This window comes from Zea mays, chromosome 6, assembly GCF_902167145.1.
Source record: "Zea mays cultivar B73 chromosome 6, Zm-B73-REFERENCE-NAM-5.0, whole genome shotgun sequence".
Classification (NCBI taxonomy): Eukaryota; Viridiplantae; Streptophyta; class Magnoliopsida; order Poales; family Poaceae; genus Zea; species Zea mays.
Window position 1 is genome coordinate 115297796 of NC_050101.1, and position 13993 is coordinate 115311788.

Genomic DNA, 13993 nt, shown 5'->3' on the forward strand with positions numbered 1-13993 from the left:
ACACTCTTGGATGGACGGTATCGTGATTCCCTTTGTCTCCGCATACAGAACGTAACGCGACGGTCGTGCTAACTGACACTATATATCGAGTAGCTAGCGAGGTCGATGTGCCTGGCAGTCGTGTGCACCTACAGAACCTGGCACGTACGTAATCACTGAACTGCTCGGAAGTCGGAATGCAGGCGAAGCGACTAGGACTAGCTAGCGAGGGCGCTGGCACGTACGGTGACGGTACGGTAGCAGCGGCTGCTAGTCATCGGCCGGCCACCTGCGCTCCTGAAACGGCGGCACAACCGGCCACCTGATTCTGATCTGCCGAGCCACGTCCACCGCACGACGAATCCGCCGCCCGCCCCGCCCTCACCGTCACGGGCCGGCTGTGCCCACCTACCGACGCTCGCGGTTCGTCCGACGCCCTCAGCAACCCGCACTGGTCGGTTGGTTTCCCTGGGGACGATGTCCACCCACCGCGGTCCCCTCGGGTCAACCGCGCGCGCAGAGCGCTGCTATTCCCTGCCCGGCGCGGCGGCGCCCCCATTTCCCCGCGCGCCAGCTAGCTCAAGAGTAGGGCTGAAAAAAAAGCTCGAGCCTTGCGAGCTGGCTCGGGCTCGATCAGGCTCGGCTCGGTGAGGCTCGTGAGCCTAAATGAGCCCGAGCCGAGCCTAATTCCATGGCTCGCTACACTAACGAGCCGAGCCGAGCCGGCTCGAGGCTCGGTCCAAACTACTTCTTACTTGTATCTCCGTTGACCAATGTGTAAGTGTGCTGTTTTAGTCACAACTCACAAGGAACTAGAGTGCAGGGACATAAATTTTTATTATATGGAACATATTATGCTTTAAATTTGAGTTAATTACTATATTTACTGTTGTTGAGTACTTGAGTGTACAGGCTCGCGAGCCTATATCGAGCCGAGCCGAGCCTCGTTACCGAGCTCGCTAAGTGATCGAACCGAGCCTGGCTCTGCTCGCTATTCCACCGAGCCTCACCGAACCAAGCCTGGCTCGGCTCGTTTCCAGCCCTACCCAAGAGCGCAGCAGCGCGTATAAATAAACGGCGCGCTCCTAGTCCTCCACCTCCCGCTCACTCCGAGTCTCACTCTCACTCCGTCCTCCCTCTTCCTTACAGAAACACAACTCATGCAGCTCGTACGGCACCACCACCACCACCACCAACTGCCGCACTGACACATGCATGCGCAGAAAGCAGCTAGCTAGCGGCCGGTGGCCTTGAGAGCCGCTCGCTAGCTTTTAAAATTAGCCACCAATTCAATCTCTAGCTAGCTTGGGGGAGCTCCGTTCCTAGCTACACGTACGGGCGGCGCGGCAACCACCAGCCGTGTAGCCGACCTAGTACGTTGGAGCGAAGCATATATCGGCGGCCGCATCACATGGAGAGCGCGATGGAGAAGGTGTGGGAGTCGGGGCGGCGGATGAGCCGGAGCATCGGGCGGGGCATGGGCATGGAGGCGTGGGGCGTCGACGACGCCTTCGTGCCGCAGCACGGCTCCCGGTCCCGGGGCGGCGGCGGCGGCGGCGGCGACGACGACGAGGAGGCGCTGCGCTGGGCGGCCATCGAGCGCCTGCCCACCTACAGCCGCGTGCGCACCGCCATCCTGTCCACCGAGAACGCCGCCGTGGTTGACGACGACGACGACAAGACGCGGCGGCCGCCGCCGCCGCAGCAGCAGCACTTCAAGGAGGTGGACGTGAGGAAGCTCGGCGTCGGCGAGCGCCAGGAGTTCATCGAGCGCGTCTTCCGCGTCGCCGAGGAGGACAACCAGCGGTTCCTCCAGAAGCTCCGCAACCGCATCGACAGGTGCGTACGTACGGACGCACCCATATGCAACCACCCTCGACCTCGACGTCGTCTATCTATCTAGACATATTTGCCGTGCCGTGCTTTCGTTTCCTGTTGCCTAGCTACTACTCCACCATGTGGACACCACGCATGCATCCACAGTAGAGTTGGCACGTACTTTTCGTAATCACTCCGACGTACTAGTACGAGATACATGGGGCTACTTCATATTAAAGCCGTCTACTTACACTTGCTGTAATTCTAATTAAAAAAAAACATTATACAAATAGTAGAAGCCCATACATATTAAAACTAAACGAACATGCTATCGACGTGCACAGCAGGCCGCTGCATATAGCTGGCTTGTTTGCTGCGCCCAGGGTTCTTTGGCTTTGGCTGGCTAGATTGTGGTTTCTCCTTCCCTATCATATGGAGTAATACAAGCTTCTAGAACATGAACATCATTACAGAGTACCCACCATGATTTGATCGATCGATTGATGGGACCGGTGTCACCATTAGGGCAGATATACGTCCCTTGCTCGGTCGGGAAGCAAATGGCTCGTGCCGTCAGCCCGTCATGCGTCAACAAGACCTGTGAGCCATGGTACCGAGAAAACCATCTGTGGTGGCGGGTCCTGGTTAATTAATGAGGTCATCCCACGTCTACATGACGCGAGAGGTCTTTCAGCGCAACATATATATAGCTGTCATAGTACTCCTACTGCCGATTCCATTTTGTTTGCAGTCTCGCATGTACTTAGTATCCTCCTCCTCTATTAAAAAGTACTAATAAAGCCCGCGTTTTTTTTTGTATGTGATTCCAAAACAGAAGAGGTCCCTAGGATCAGTTTAAAGTTAGACATCCAAATCACCACAGTACAAAAAAAATTATATACTACTAACCTATAATCCGTACTAAAGATACAATTGTAGAGAGAGGAAATGGGTCGACGGCTGCTGTGATCCGAGTGAAAGAGAATGATGTACGAATTCAAATATCATTGTTTATTTAAGTGTAAGTGATATGTGGTTATCTAACTATTTAAATAATTTGTTTAAATAATTTGTTTGGTGGATTTAGTGTAAATTAAGTCTAGGTGTAATGTAATAATTTGAAAAAGGGGAAAAAGAACCAACACCAACACCGCTAATGCAGGGTGGGCATCGAGCTGCCGACGGTGGAGGTGCGGTTCGAGCGGCTGACGGTGGAGGCCAGGTGCCACGTGGGCAGCCGCGCGCTGCCGACGCTGCTGAACACGGCGCGCAACGTCGCGGAGGCGGCGCTGGGCCTGTGCGGCGTGCGGCTGGGGGGCCGGCAGGCCAGGCTGACCATCCTCAGGGACGTGTCCGGCGCCGTCCGCCCGTCCAGGATGACGCTGCTGCTTGGCCCGCCGTCGTCCGGGAAGACCACGCTGCTGCTGGCCCTCGCGGGCAAGCTGGACCCGGCGCTGGTCGTCGCCGGCGGCGGCGAGGTCTCCTACAACGGGTTCCGCCTCGGCGAGTTCGTGCCGCAGAAGACGGCGGCGTACATCAGCCAGACGGACGTGCACGTCGGCGAGATGACGGTCAAGGAGACGCTCGACTTCTCCGCCCGGTGCCAGGGCGTCGGCACCAAATACGGTACGCCGGCGGCCTTATTGTGTTTTCGATTTGACGTACGGACGACGGCACGATGCACGGTGCCAGGGCGTTTTTTGACGATGGATGCGTGCCGTGTCGACCATCAGATCTTATGACGGAGCTGGCCAGGAGGGAGAAGGGGGCCGGCATCCGGCCGGAGCCTGAAGTCGACCTCTTCATGAAGGTAGAGTAGAGAAAGAAAGCTAGCATCCACCACATGAATAAAAAAGTACTAGCACTCTAGTTGCTGCATTTAGTCTGACGATCAAAGTGCACCACGCGTGATAGTGCCATGTCCTTCGAATTCGAAGTCTACATACGTACGCACATGCATGTATGCACTCATTAGTACTAATTATCATAGAATATACCCATCATTAGTAATTTTTTTTTACTGTTGCCAGGCGACTTCAATGGAAGGAGTGGAGAACAGCCTCCAGACGGATTACACTCTCAGGGTATAACAGTCCTACGGCTTTACAACTTATATCTCGCGTCGCTTTGCTTTTTTCTTTAGCTTCCATTTTGACGATTTGGCGTTGCCGCGGGCGCGGGTGGATTGAGCGCTTTTGCTTCAGACTAGAGTACTCACACAAGAACAAGACTCTCAGGTGGTTTGAAATATGACAGGAGAGATGCTCCGTCACCAAGTCCACTGCTTTGACACACAGCACCGATTAGTTCAGGCTCAGCCTGAGACGGGATAACTTGAGTACGTACGTACACGTACTAGTACTACACAGTTTTGTGGCAGTGGTCAATGACTCAGTGGGCTGGTTTGGCCACTCACCCACTCATTCCTCTGCTACTACCCGACTCATCTGACCGTACACCCAACTACCCAAGCAATCTTCTTCACCTGCCTGCGTGCCTGCCGCCTGTGCCCGGTGGGGTCTTGCTGCAGCCAAACCCGGACGCAGGGGGGTTGGTGCAACAACCTGACCTGAGGCCGATGGCGGCGCCATCGCTCGACAGGATCGTCAGCCCCACCTTTGCGCACGCCCACGACGTGTTCGTCGAGATGCCAAGCCGAAGGTTTCCGCTCTTTTCTCTAGCTTGGCTCTGTCACTTCGGCCACAGTTCGCACGGTCAGGGAGGATGGACGTTTGGTGGATGGAGTCTGGCAGTGGCAGTAGAGGGGGATTTCCGCGGGCGAGCAGTCGCTCTCTCCTGATGTTAACGGAGAGAGTAGTTTGACGGTGGTGTAGTTGTCTTTGTCTTGACTGCGATGGTCGACGGGTGTGTGGGATGTCTGACTCTCTGACAGGCGTTGGTCTGTGTGGTGTGCAGATACTGGGGCTGGACATCTGCGCCGACACCATCGTCGGCGACCAGATGCAGCGGGGGATCTCTGGCGGCCAGAAGAAGCGCGTCACCACAGGTAAACTTGCTTGCATTCCCTCAGCACCATGTCATGCCCACGGCAGGCTGACGTCGAGAGGTCAAAGGTGGAGAGCTGATATGATTCTTTCTGCTTCCCTCGGCATCGTGTGATTGCTGCAAGCATGTGACGTACGTTTGAAATTCAGCTAACGACACAGTCGAGTGTCACATCCTGCGGTTCGATCGTGCAGCAAAAAAAAAAAAAAGGGCACCGTGCTTTTGTGCTGTGCCTCTGAGGTCCACACACACAAGGGACACCGTGCCTTTGATTGGGACGCAGCAGTTGGTAGCGTACCATCTCGTGGTTCAGGGATTCCAGGGTAGGTTGTTGGTTGGTCACTTGTCCACACAGTGACCACTGCTTTTCTCTTCAAGAGTGCAATCGAACGTAGTATACTAGAAAATCCGGTTTCCTGTTCACTTGTCCAAACACAATAGAGTTCCTTTTTTTTTTCTCCAAACAAGGCAGGAGGGTTGCATTGTCATCTCATTAAGAAATAAGGCAAAGTACAGATGGAGATGCTGTAACAGCCTCCCCACCTCTGCCAAATAAGTACATCAAACAGGGTTAACAAACTCGGTAGACAAAACAAAGGAGTTTCTAAGCCTACTGTGGTCTATCCTGTAGAAACCACCGTATTGTAGGTTAAATGAGTGAATCTTGATTGATAGTTCCAAATTGATTAATAGTGCAGGGGACAAAATGTAACTCTTGCACTAGCTGTATGGAACTCGGGTTACATAAAATGCTAACGATGGTAAGCGAGATAGCTACACTTGTTTTGCCAGTGGAAAGCATTGATAGGTGGCAAATTTCTTTGTAACTTAACACTTAACAGTGCAGCCACACTGTGTGAGATGCGACCCAATGCTCAGTTCAGCGAGAGATGTAGCAAAGCACAAGCACCATTTCAAACCGGTTTATATATGAATCCGCACGGTTTTCTGAACATTTTCAGGGTGCATGATGTTTGAGATAGCTGTGCTTATCTTGGAACGCAGGGGAGATGATCGTTGGCCCGACCAAGGTGCTGTTCATGGACGAGATATCAACTGGGCTGGACAGCTCCACGACGTTCCAGATCGTCAAATGTCTCCAGCAGATTGTGCACCTGGGCGAGGCCACCATCCTCATGTCCCTCCTCCAGCCAGCCCCCGAGACCTTCGACCTGTTCGATGACATCATCCTGCTGTCGGAAGGCCAGATCGTTTACCAGGGACCTCGTGAATACGTCCTCGAGTTCTTCGACTCCTGCGGGTTCTGCTGCCCCGAGCGCAAGGGCACTGCGGACTTCCTTCAGGAGGTACCATTCGGCACTTGTCTAGTAAAGTAGTAACCATATATTCTCTGAAAGCAAAGTTTATGAATTGCAACAAGACGACCGATTCTTTGGGTGCCTTTCCAGGTAACATCAAGGAAGGACCAGGAGCAGTACTGGGCGGACAAGCAGATGCCTTACAGATACGTTTCGGTGCCAGAATTTGCGCAGCGGTTTAAACGGTTCCATGTCGGGCTCCAGCTTGAGAACCACCTCTCGCTGCCGTTTGACAAGAGCAGGTGCCATCAGGCTGCCCTCGTATTCTCGAAGCACTCGGTGTCGACAACCGAACTCCTCAAGGCATCCTTTGACAAGGAGTGGCTCCTCATCAAGCGCAATTCATTTGTGTACATCTTCAAGACCATACAGGTAAAACACATTGTTTTTGGGAGTCTCTCCCATGAAACTTTCCAAGACTCCCAGTGCTAATTGACTGACCTTATTGTTGTCTGTCCTGTGAACTCTGAAGCTTATCATTGTAGCCCTCATCGCGTCAACGGTGTTTCTGAGAACTCACATGCATACGACGAATCTAGATGATGGCTTTGTTTACATTGGAGCACTGCTCTTTACTCTGATTGTGAATATGTTCAATGGTTTTGCTGAGCTTTCCTTGACCATAACAAGGTTGCCGGTTTTCTACAAGCACCGGGACCTGCTCTTCTATCCTGCTTGGGTCTTCACAGTACCGAACGTCATTCTCAGAATCCCATTCTCCATTATTGAATCTATAGTATGGGTTCTTGTGACATATTACACCATAGGGTTTGCTCCAGATGCTGACAGGTAAATGAAGGAGTAGTCCTTTTTTCTAAAACATTTCTGGAATCAGAATTCTGTAATGGCTAATTGTATTATGTATATGGGCAGGTTTTTCAAGCACTTGCTGCTCGTGTTCTTGATCCAGCAAATGGCAGGTGGGCTTTTCAGAGCAACAGCTGGACTTTGCAGGTCCATGATCATTGCTCAAACTGGTGGAGCACTATTTCTTCTTATCTTCTTTGTTCTTGGAGGCTTTGTCCTGCCTAAAGGTTCATTGCTTGTCTTCTTCCTTTTTTATTCACACAGATCAATATTTTCTTTGCTGACTAGTTCTTTGCCGTCCCACTGTTAACAGTTTTCATTCCTAACTGGTGGATCTGGGGCTACTGGATCTCACCCTTGATGTATGGATACAATGCTCTAGCTGTTAATGAATTCTATGCCCCTCGGTGGATGAATAAGTTTGTCCTGGTACAGTCACTACTACGTAGATTTTTCACTGCTTGACGATTTTCTCTTGTTGACAAGGTGTATGTGCTTATGTCTGTAGGACCAAAATGGTGTTCCCAAAAGACTGGGGATAGCTATGCTTGAAGGTGCCAACATCTTTGTTGACAAAAACTGGTACTGGATTGGAGCAGCAGGGCTCTTGGGTTTCACCATCTTCTTCAATGTCCTTTTCACACTGTCGCTTATGTACCTGAACCGTAAGCTCTGAATTATTGTGTTGATTCCTTGCTTATCACCTTAAAATAGAATCCGAATCCTGCCAATGATATTTTTTGTGTTAATATCAGCAACATATGTTCTTTAATTCTCAGCTCTCGGCAAGCCACAAGCTGTTATATCAGAAGAAACTGCAAAGGAAGCGGAAGGCAACGGGCATTCAAAAGGGGCAATAAGAAATGGAAGCACAAAACCAAAGGACGGTAGTCATAACAGTAAGCAACTCTGACAGAAGTCATAACTCATAAGCAAATCTGAAAAACAAGTGACATCTTCTAATCTGAGGTTTGGTTATTTCAGAGGAAATGAAGGAGATGAGGTTGAGTGCACGTTTGAGCAACTGTTCATCAAATGGGGTTTCACGACTCATGTCCATTGGCAGCAATGAAGCTGCTCCAACAAGAGGAATGGTTCTTCCATTCAACCCTCTTGCTATGTCTTTTGATAATGTGAACTACTATGTTGACATGCCTGCGGTGAGTTGACCTTCGAGTATTCTCAGCAGTTGTTCCTGTCCCATTTCTTACCTTCTTCAATGTGCTTGTACGGTAAAATATGGAAACTGATGGGGAATTCTATTGTTTGCCCAGGAAATGAAACATCAAGGAGTGCAGGATGACAGACTCCAATTGTTGCGTGAGGTTACAGGATCATTCAGGCCTGGAGTGCTGACAGCACTTATGGGTGTCAGTGGAGCTGGAAAGACTACTCTTATGGATGTTTTGGCTGGAAGAAAGACTGGGGGGTATATTGAAGGAGACATCAGAATTGCAGGCTATCCCAAGAACCAAGCAACATTCGCAAGGATTTCTGGATACTGCGAGCAAAATGATATACATTCTCCTCAGGTCACAGTAAGGGAGTCTTTGATATACTCTGCCTTTTTGCGCCTTCCTGGAAAAATTGGAGATCAAGAAATAACTGATGACATAAAGATGGTAAGTCATGTTTTTTTTCCTGTTGCTGATATTGTTCTTGTCATGGGGCGGCAACCCAGGGCATGGAGGTCCATAAGGATAGGCTCAGGGTTAGGATTAGTGGATAAAGATTAGATTAGATAAAATGGAGTTAGTTACTTGGGATTAGATTAGATAAAATTGAGTTGGTTACTTGAGTTAGTCCCATATCTCTCTAATACTTTAGTAACTAACTCAATCTTATCTAATCTAAGCCCAAGTAACCAACTCAATCTTATCTAATCTAATCTCAATTAACTAACTTAATATTATCTAATCTAATCTTTATCCACTAATCCTAACCCTGAGCCTATCCTTATGGGCCTCCATGCCCTAGGCTGTCACCTCATGACAGTTCTTTATTTCTTTTTGTTTTTTATATCTTTGCTTGTAAGATAAAATGTCTGGTAGTAAGATGCAACAAAGTAAGTAGTTTGTTTTGTTCATTGTCACTAGGATCTATTAGCTAGCTCTCGGTGAAGTCTGACTGATGTTAGACATATAACAGATATGAGAACAAACAGTGCCAACAATAACATCTTTTTTGTTTTTACAAGTTTTCAAGCTAACATGTAACATGTCTCAATGGTTGCAGCAATTTGTGGATGAAGTTATGGAACTAGTGGAGCTCGACAATCTGAGGGATGCCTTAGTTGGGCTACCAGGAATCACAGGGCTTTCGACAGAGCAAAGAAAAAGGTTGACAATAGCCGTGGAGCTCGTTGCCAATCCATCAATCATATTTATGGATGAACCAACATCAGGGCTTGATGCAAGAGCTGCAGCAATTGTCATGAGAACTGTGCGGAACACAGTTGACACTGGACGGACAGTTGTTTGCACAATCCATCAGCCAAGCATCGACATCTTTGAATCTTTTGATGAGGTGGCTATGAGTAATTTTTGTAAGTGGTTATTGCACCTTTTCAACAATTAAATATTAACTTAAGTTCTCATATGCAGTTGCTATTGTTGAAAAGAGGAGGCCAGGTGATCTACTCTGGGAAATTGGGTCGCAACTCCCAGAAAATGGTGGAGTATTTTGAGGTACATAAAGCTCTATGTTGCACTTACATTTTTTGTTTGTCAATAAATTTAAAACGGGGATAAAGAATAAAATTAAAGTGAAGTATCTTGTCTTATGTTCAATTCTCCGACTAGGCAATTCCTGGAGTGCCTAAAATAAAAGATAAGTACAATCCTGCAACGTGGATGCTCGAGGTCAGTTCAGTTGCAACTGAAGTGCGACTAAAGATGGATTTTGCTAAGTACTATGAAACATCAGATCTGTATAAGTAAGTGATATATATGCTTCTTTGTAGAAAATATTTGTTTCCTGTTTTCGCAGCTAGCCCTGTTTTATACTATATGTTTTTGAGTTTAGTAATTAATTCCTCGGAGTGCAATGATATTGTTTCCAGGCAAAACAAGGTACTGGTGAACCAGCTGAGTCAACCAGAGCCAGGAACATCAGATCTTTATTTCCCTACAGAGTACTCGCAATCCACAATAGGACAGTTCAAAGCCTGTCTCTGGAAGCAATGGCTGACTTATTGGCGCAGCCCGGATTACAACCTTGTTAGATATTCCTTCACTCTGTTAGTTGCCTTGCTTCTCGGCTCCATTTTCTGGAGGATAGGCACCAACATGTAAATTTTCTTGCTTTCTTCATCTTTGGTCGCCAGTGCCGGACTTACAAATCTAAAAGAGTTGGTGTATTCTATTGCAGGGAAGATGCAACCACTCTCGGTATGGTTATTGGAGCAATGTACACTGCTGTTATGTTTATCGGCATCAACAATTGTTCAACTGTGCAGCCAGTTGTTTCAATTGAAAGAACGGTCTTCTACAGAGAGAGGGCTGCTGGGATGTACTCTGCTATGCCATATGCCATTGCTCAGGTAAAGAAATGTCGTTGAACTGTGCAGACACAGTGATAACTAAGGTGCTATTTGCTCTCCGTAGCCTCTCAAATTTTATGCTTCGCAGGTTGTTATAGAGATACCATATGTATTTGTGCAAACAACGTACTACACCCTCATTGTATACGCCATGATGAGCTTCCAATGGACAGCTGTCAAGTTCTTCTGGTTCTTCTTCATTTCCTACTTCTCCTTCCTCTACTTCACCTACTATGGCATGATGGCTGTCTCAATCTCCCCAAACCATGAGGTTGCATCCATCTTCGCAGCAGCTTTCTTTTCTCTCTTCAATCTCTTCTCAGGCTTCTTCATTCCGAGACCGGTCAGTTGTTGTTTCAATCACCATCCCTGCGATCCTTTTCCTACCTGTAGGATTAAATAGAGGACTCATGTTTTTTCTCTATTCCTGTTTCAGAGAATTCCTGGATGGTGGATCTGGTACTACTGGATTTGCCCACTGGCATGGACAGTGTATGGGCTCATCGTGACACAATACGGAGACCTGGAAGACCTCATCTCAGTCCCTGGAGAAAGTGAGCAGACGATAAGCTACTATGTAACACATCATTTTGGATACCACAGGGATTTTCTGCCGGTCATTGCGCCGGTTCTGGTACTCTTTGCAGTATTCTTCGCGTTCTTGTACGCAGTCTGCATCAAGAAACTGAACTTCCAGCAACGATAAGAACAAGATATGGCAGCAAAAGCTCTTGAGAGTTTTTTTGGAACATTGCCGTGTATATAGGGTATTTTGCACATCGCGTTCTCCTTTCATTTTTTGAGTCCCTTTAATACATTGTCGTGTATATAGGGTATTCTGCACATCGCCAAATGTGGTGAGGTCTTATACAGATTTCTAGCCATTTATTGCAAGAGCAAAACTATGATATTTTTCCGGATACACAGAAGAGCTACATATTATTATATTAAGAAGAGAGGTCTAACGTAGACCTGCCACAAGATATAATCCTCTATTGGATAAGAGGATATAACACTATCTTCATCTCCTTTACCTATATAAATAGGTCTCCTTGTATCATGTACCACATAATATCTCTTTTTCGTATCTATGATCCTAACATCCTCTTTACAGAGGACGAAAACAAAACAGAGATATATAAAAAGCTTCATTAAAACAATGCTAGGCTACATTTAACCTAACTTAGGCGAAATGCCTGCCAACCCAGAAGCCTCAACAAGAGATATATATTTAGTATTGCTGCTAACCAAGGCTGCATATGAAGGATTGTTCATTGGGTCTGTCCACTTCAGTTACTATGAAAGAGTTTGGAAAACTTGGCCCCCCTCCAAATGCCGCTTCTTCCTTTGGCTCATGGCTCTAAATATGTGTTGTACAGTTGATAGGTTGGCTAAAAGAGGGTTGGACCACCTAGAGATGTGTACTTTATGTGATTATGATTTTGAAACTTTGTATCACATTATGGTTTCCTGTGTTTTCGCGAGAGAATTTTGGTTCTTAATGCTGCACTAATTTAGGTTACATAGACTTGCTCCTAATCCTGGTACAAATTCTTTTATGGGATGGTGGGAGAAGGTTGTCAAAAGTAATGGAGATCTGGCTATGAGGGGTCTCAGTTCACTTATTGCCTTAGGTGTCTGGATTCTCTGGAATCACTGGAATAGAATCGTCTTTGATGGATTATCTCCTAGTGTTCTTGTAGCTCTCTGTCACGCAAGTGAGGAACAACAGTTGCCGAAAATGGCTGGAGCTAAGGGTCTATCCTTTCTTGCAGCCACCATCCTTGTCTCTTAGCTGTTTGTTGTAGTGGTGTAGTTGTTCCTACTAAATTCATGGATATTGTCCTATTTCTTTGCTTTATACCTCCTTGGGGGGTCTAGTATTTGGGTCTATTTTGGACCATTTTATTTTTTCTTAATATAATGATGCACAACTCTCCTGCACATTCGATAATTTTTTATCATGGATGGGGTGTAAAAGCTGTTGGACACACGGGACTATCCCTCAACGACAAGTATTACGATGCTTCCACAACCACAAAGCGACGAGGATACCAACTAAGTTGGAACCTTTACACAGATTTCTATCAACATGTTGCTCTGCATTTCTCTACCATTCTTGGAAAACCTCATCATGAAGTTGCGGAGTCAAGATTTGCCAGTCCATCAAGGTGAAAACCTGCCACCAGATTTGTCTAGCAAACACAAAGACTAAAAGAGGTTGTGGTCTCCTCCTGATCACACAAAGGACACCTCTCAGGGTGGTTTAGCCCCCGTCGCACAAGACGATCAATCGTCTATGTTTAGCACCTATTAAGAGTTGCAAGCCATATAAAGAATTTGCATCTTGTTGGTGCCCAACATTTATATGTTCTTTGCCAGGGTTCAACTCCAACCGAGCCTTTGAAATACCTTCTATAAGCTAACCCAGAGGGAAAAATCCTAAAACTGTAGGTGTCCAAGTCCAAATGTAGTGATCTAGCACTCCCAGCATGAGTTGGATGTCTAGCAGAAATCCCATAGCATGAGAAACACAATCAGGGCTTGCACATGAAGTTCTCCCCTAATGTCTTGATCCACTGCCTATTCAACAATGCGACTTTTACTGTCTTGGTTTTAATAGCCCTCTTTGGAATTAGCGAGGAGAGCTCTGGAGCCATCTAGGCTAAGGAGGTCCCATCTAGCCATTTGTTAGTCCAGAACAAAGTGGTTTCTTCATTTCTGACTGAAGTCACAACTGGAATTCCAAACAAAGAGAGTATTGAATGATAGTCAATAAAAATTCTTCTCACAACTTGTTGAAGCATATTTCCGTTGATAGTTACTCATCGTCACCCCTCCTTTGGTCTCCTATGTAGTCATCATATAATGAAAGCACAAGCATGGTGCATGAGTTGAATGTTGTGAAGGAGTGCTACGAGGTGGAGCAAGAGACATAAGGTTGTGTGCTGTTGATTAGGCGATATGACTACATAAAAAGAGTTGGGATCAGAGGGACGTGACATAAGTGTCTCCATGTTGTTGGTATCTCTTATGCTCAACCGCATTATTCTACAAGCATGTAGAATATCGGTATTATGCTTCACTTGGGAGTATTCAAGTATCATATTTATATCCTCAAGGAAAGTATATGGCTAACATGATTGATTAACACAATATTCAGTGACTAAGTTATAAGCAATCTTCTGAATTGAGACAAGGGTATGTAACGATCATATTAAGGGTAGTAATAAATGGTAGATAAAAAGAGAAGTCTAGGTACACATAGTCAGCAGGAGATGTTTGAGTAGCGCAGGAATCCTAATTTACTTCTATTAGATAAGCACGTCTAGCAAGAACTAGAACAATAAAGATAAACCAATAAATAGCAAGGTATGACTCAATAGCATTTTGGGCATGGCCCAATCAAACAAATTCACTACAATTACAAAAGTTGATCAAAATAAATTGAAAGAGTCATATGCTCTAAGAACTAGCCCTAACATGGTAGAAGCTATAGGATGGACAAGGCTATCATCACCTG

At 46.8% G+C, this 13993-nt stretch overlaps 1 protein-coding gene across 1 annotated transcript; it reads left to right on the forward strand.

Annotated features, from left to right (window-relative positions):
- The first annotated feature begins 1066 nt into the window (after positions 1 to 1066).
- On the forward strand, positions 1067 to 11421 carry LOC103629823 (ABC transporter G family member 42). The gene is made up of 21 exons (XM_008650927.3): positions 1067 to 1818; positions 2960 to 3423; positions 3531 to 3607; positions 3828 to 3881; positions 4714 to 4804; positions 5809 to 6110; positions 6213 to 6494; positions 6595 to 6911; positions 6996 to 7156; positions 7243 to 7358; positions 7438 to 7594; positions 7709 to 7828; positions 7914 to 8089; positions 8204 to 8551; positions 9165 to 9455; positions 9533 to 9616; positions 9731 to 9864; positions 9991 to 10218; positions 10299 to 10470; positions 10559 to 10813; positions 10907 to 11421. Exons 1-21 carry the CDS (start codon positions 1391 to 1393, stop codon positions 11174 to 11176), a joined length of 4527 nt encoding a protein of 1508 aa, XP_008649149.1. The 5' UTR covers positions 1067 to 1390; the 3' UTR covers positions 11177 to 11421.
- The last annotated feature ends 2572 nt before the right edge of the window (positions 11422 to 13993 follow it).

Excerpts from the sequence above, each read along its gene's own strand:
- LOC103629823 (XM_008650927.3), top strand. The coding sequence starts at position 1,391 with ATGGAGAGCGCGATGGAGAAGGTGTGGGAGTCGGGGCGGCGGATGAGC. Across the intron at positions 7,829-7,913 it reads AAAGGACGGTAGTCATAACA|AGGAAATGAAGGAGATGAGG; the intron begins GTAAGCAACTCT and ends TGGTTATTTCAG. Across the intron at positions 8,090-8,203 it reads ACTATGTTGACATGCCTGCG|GAAATGAAACATCAAGGAGT; the intron begins GTGAGTTGACCT and ends TTGTTTGCCCAG.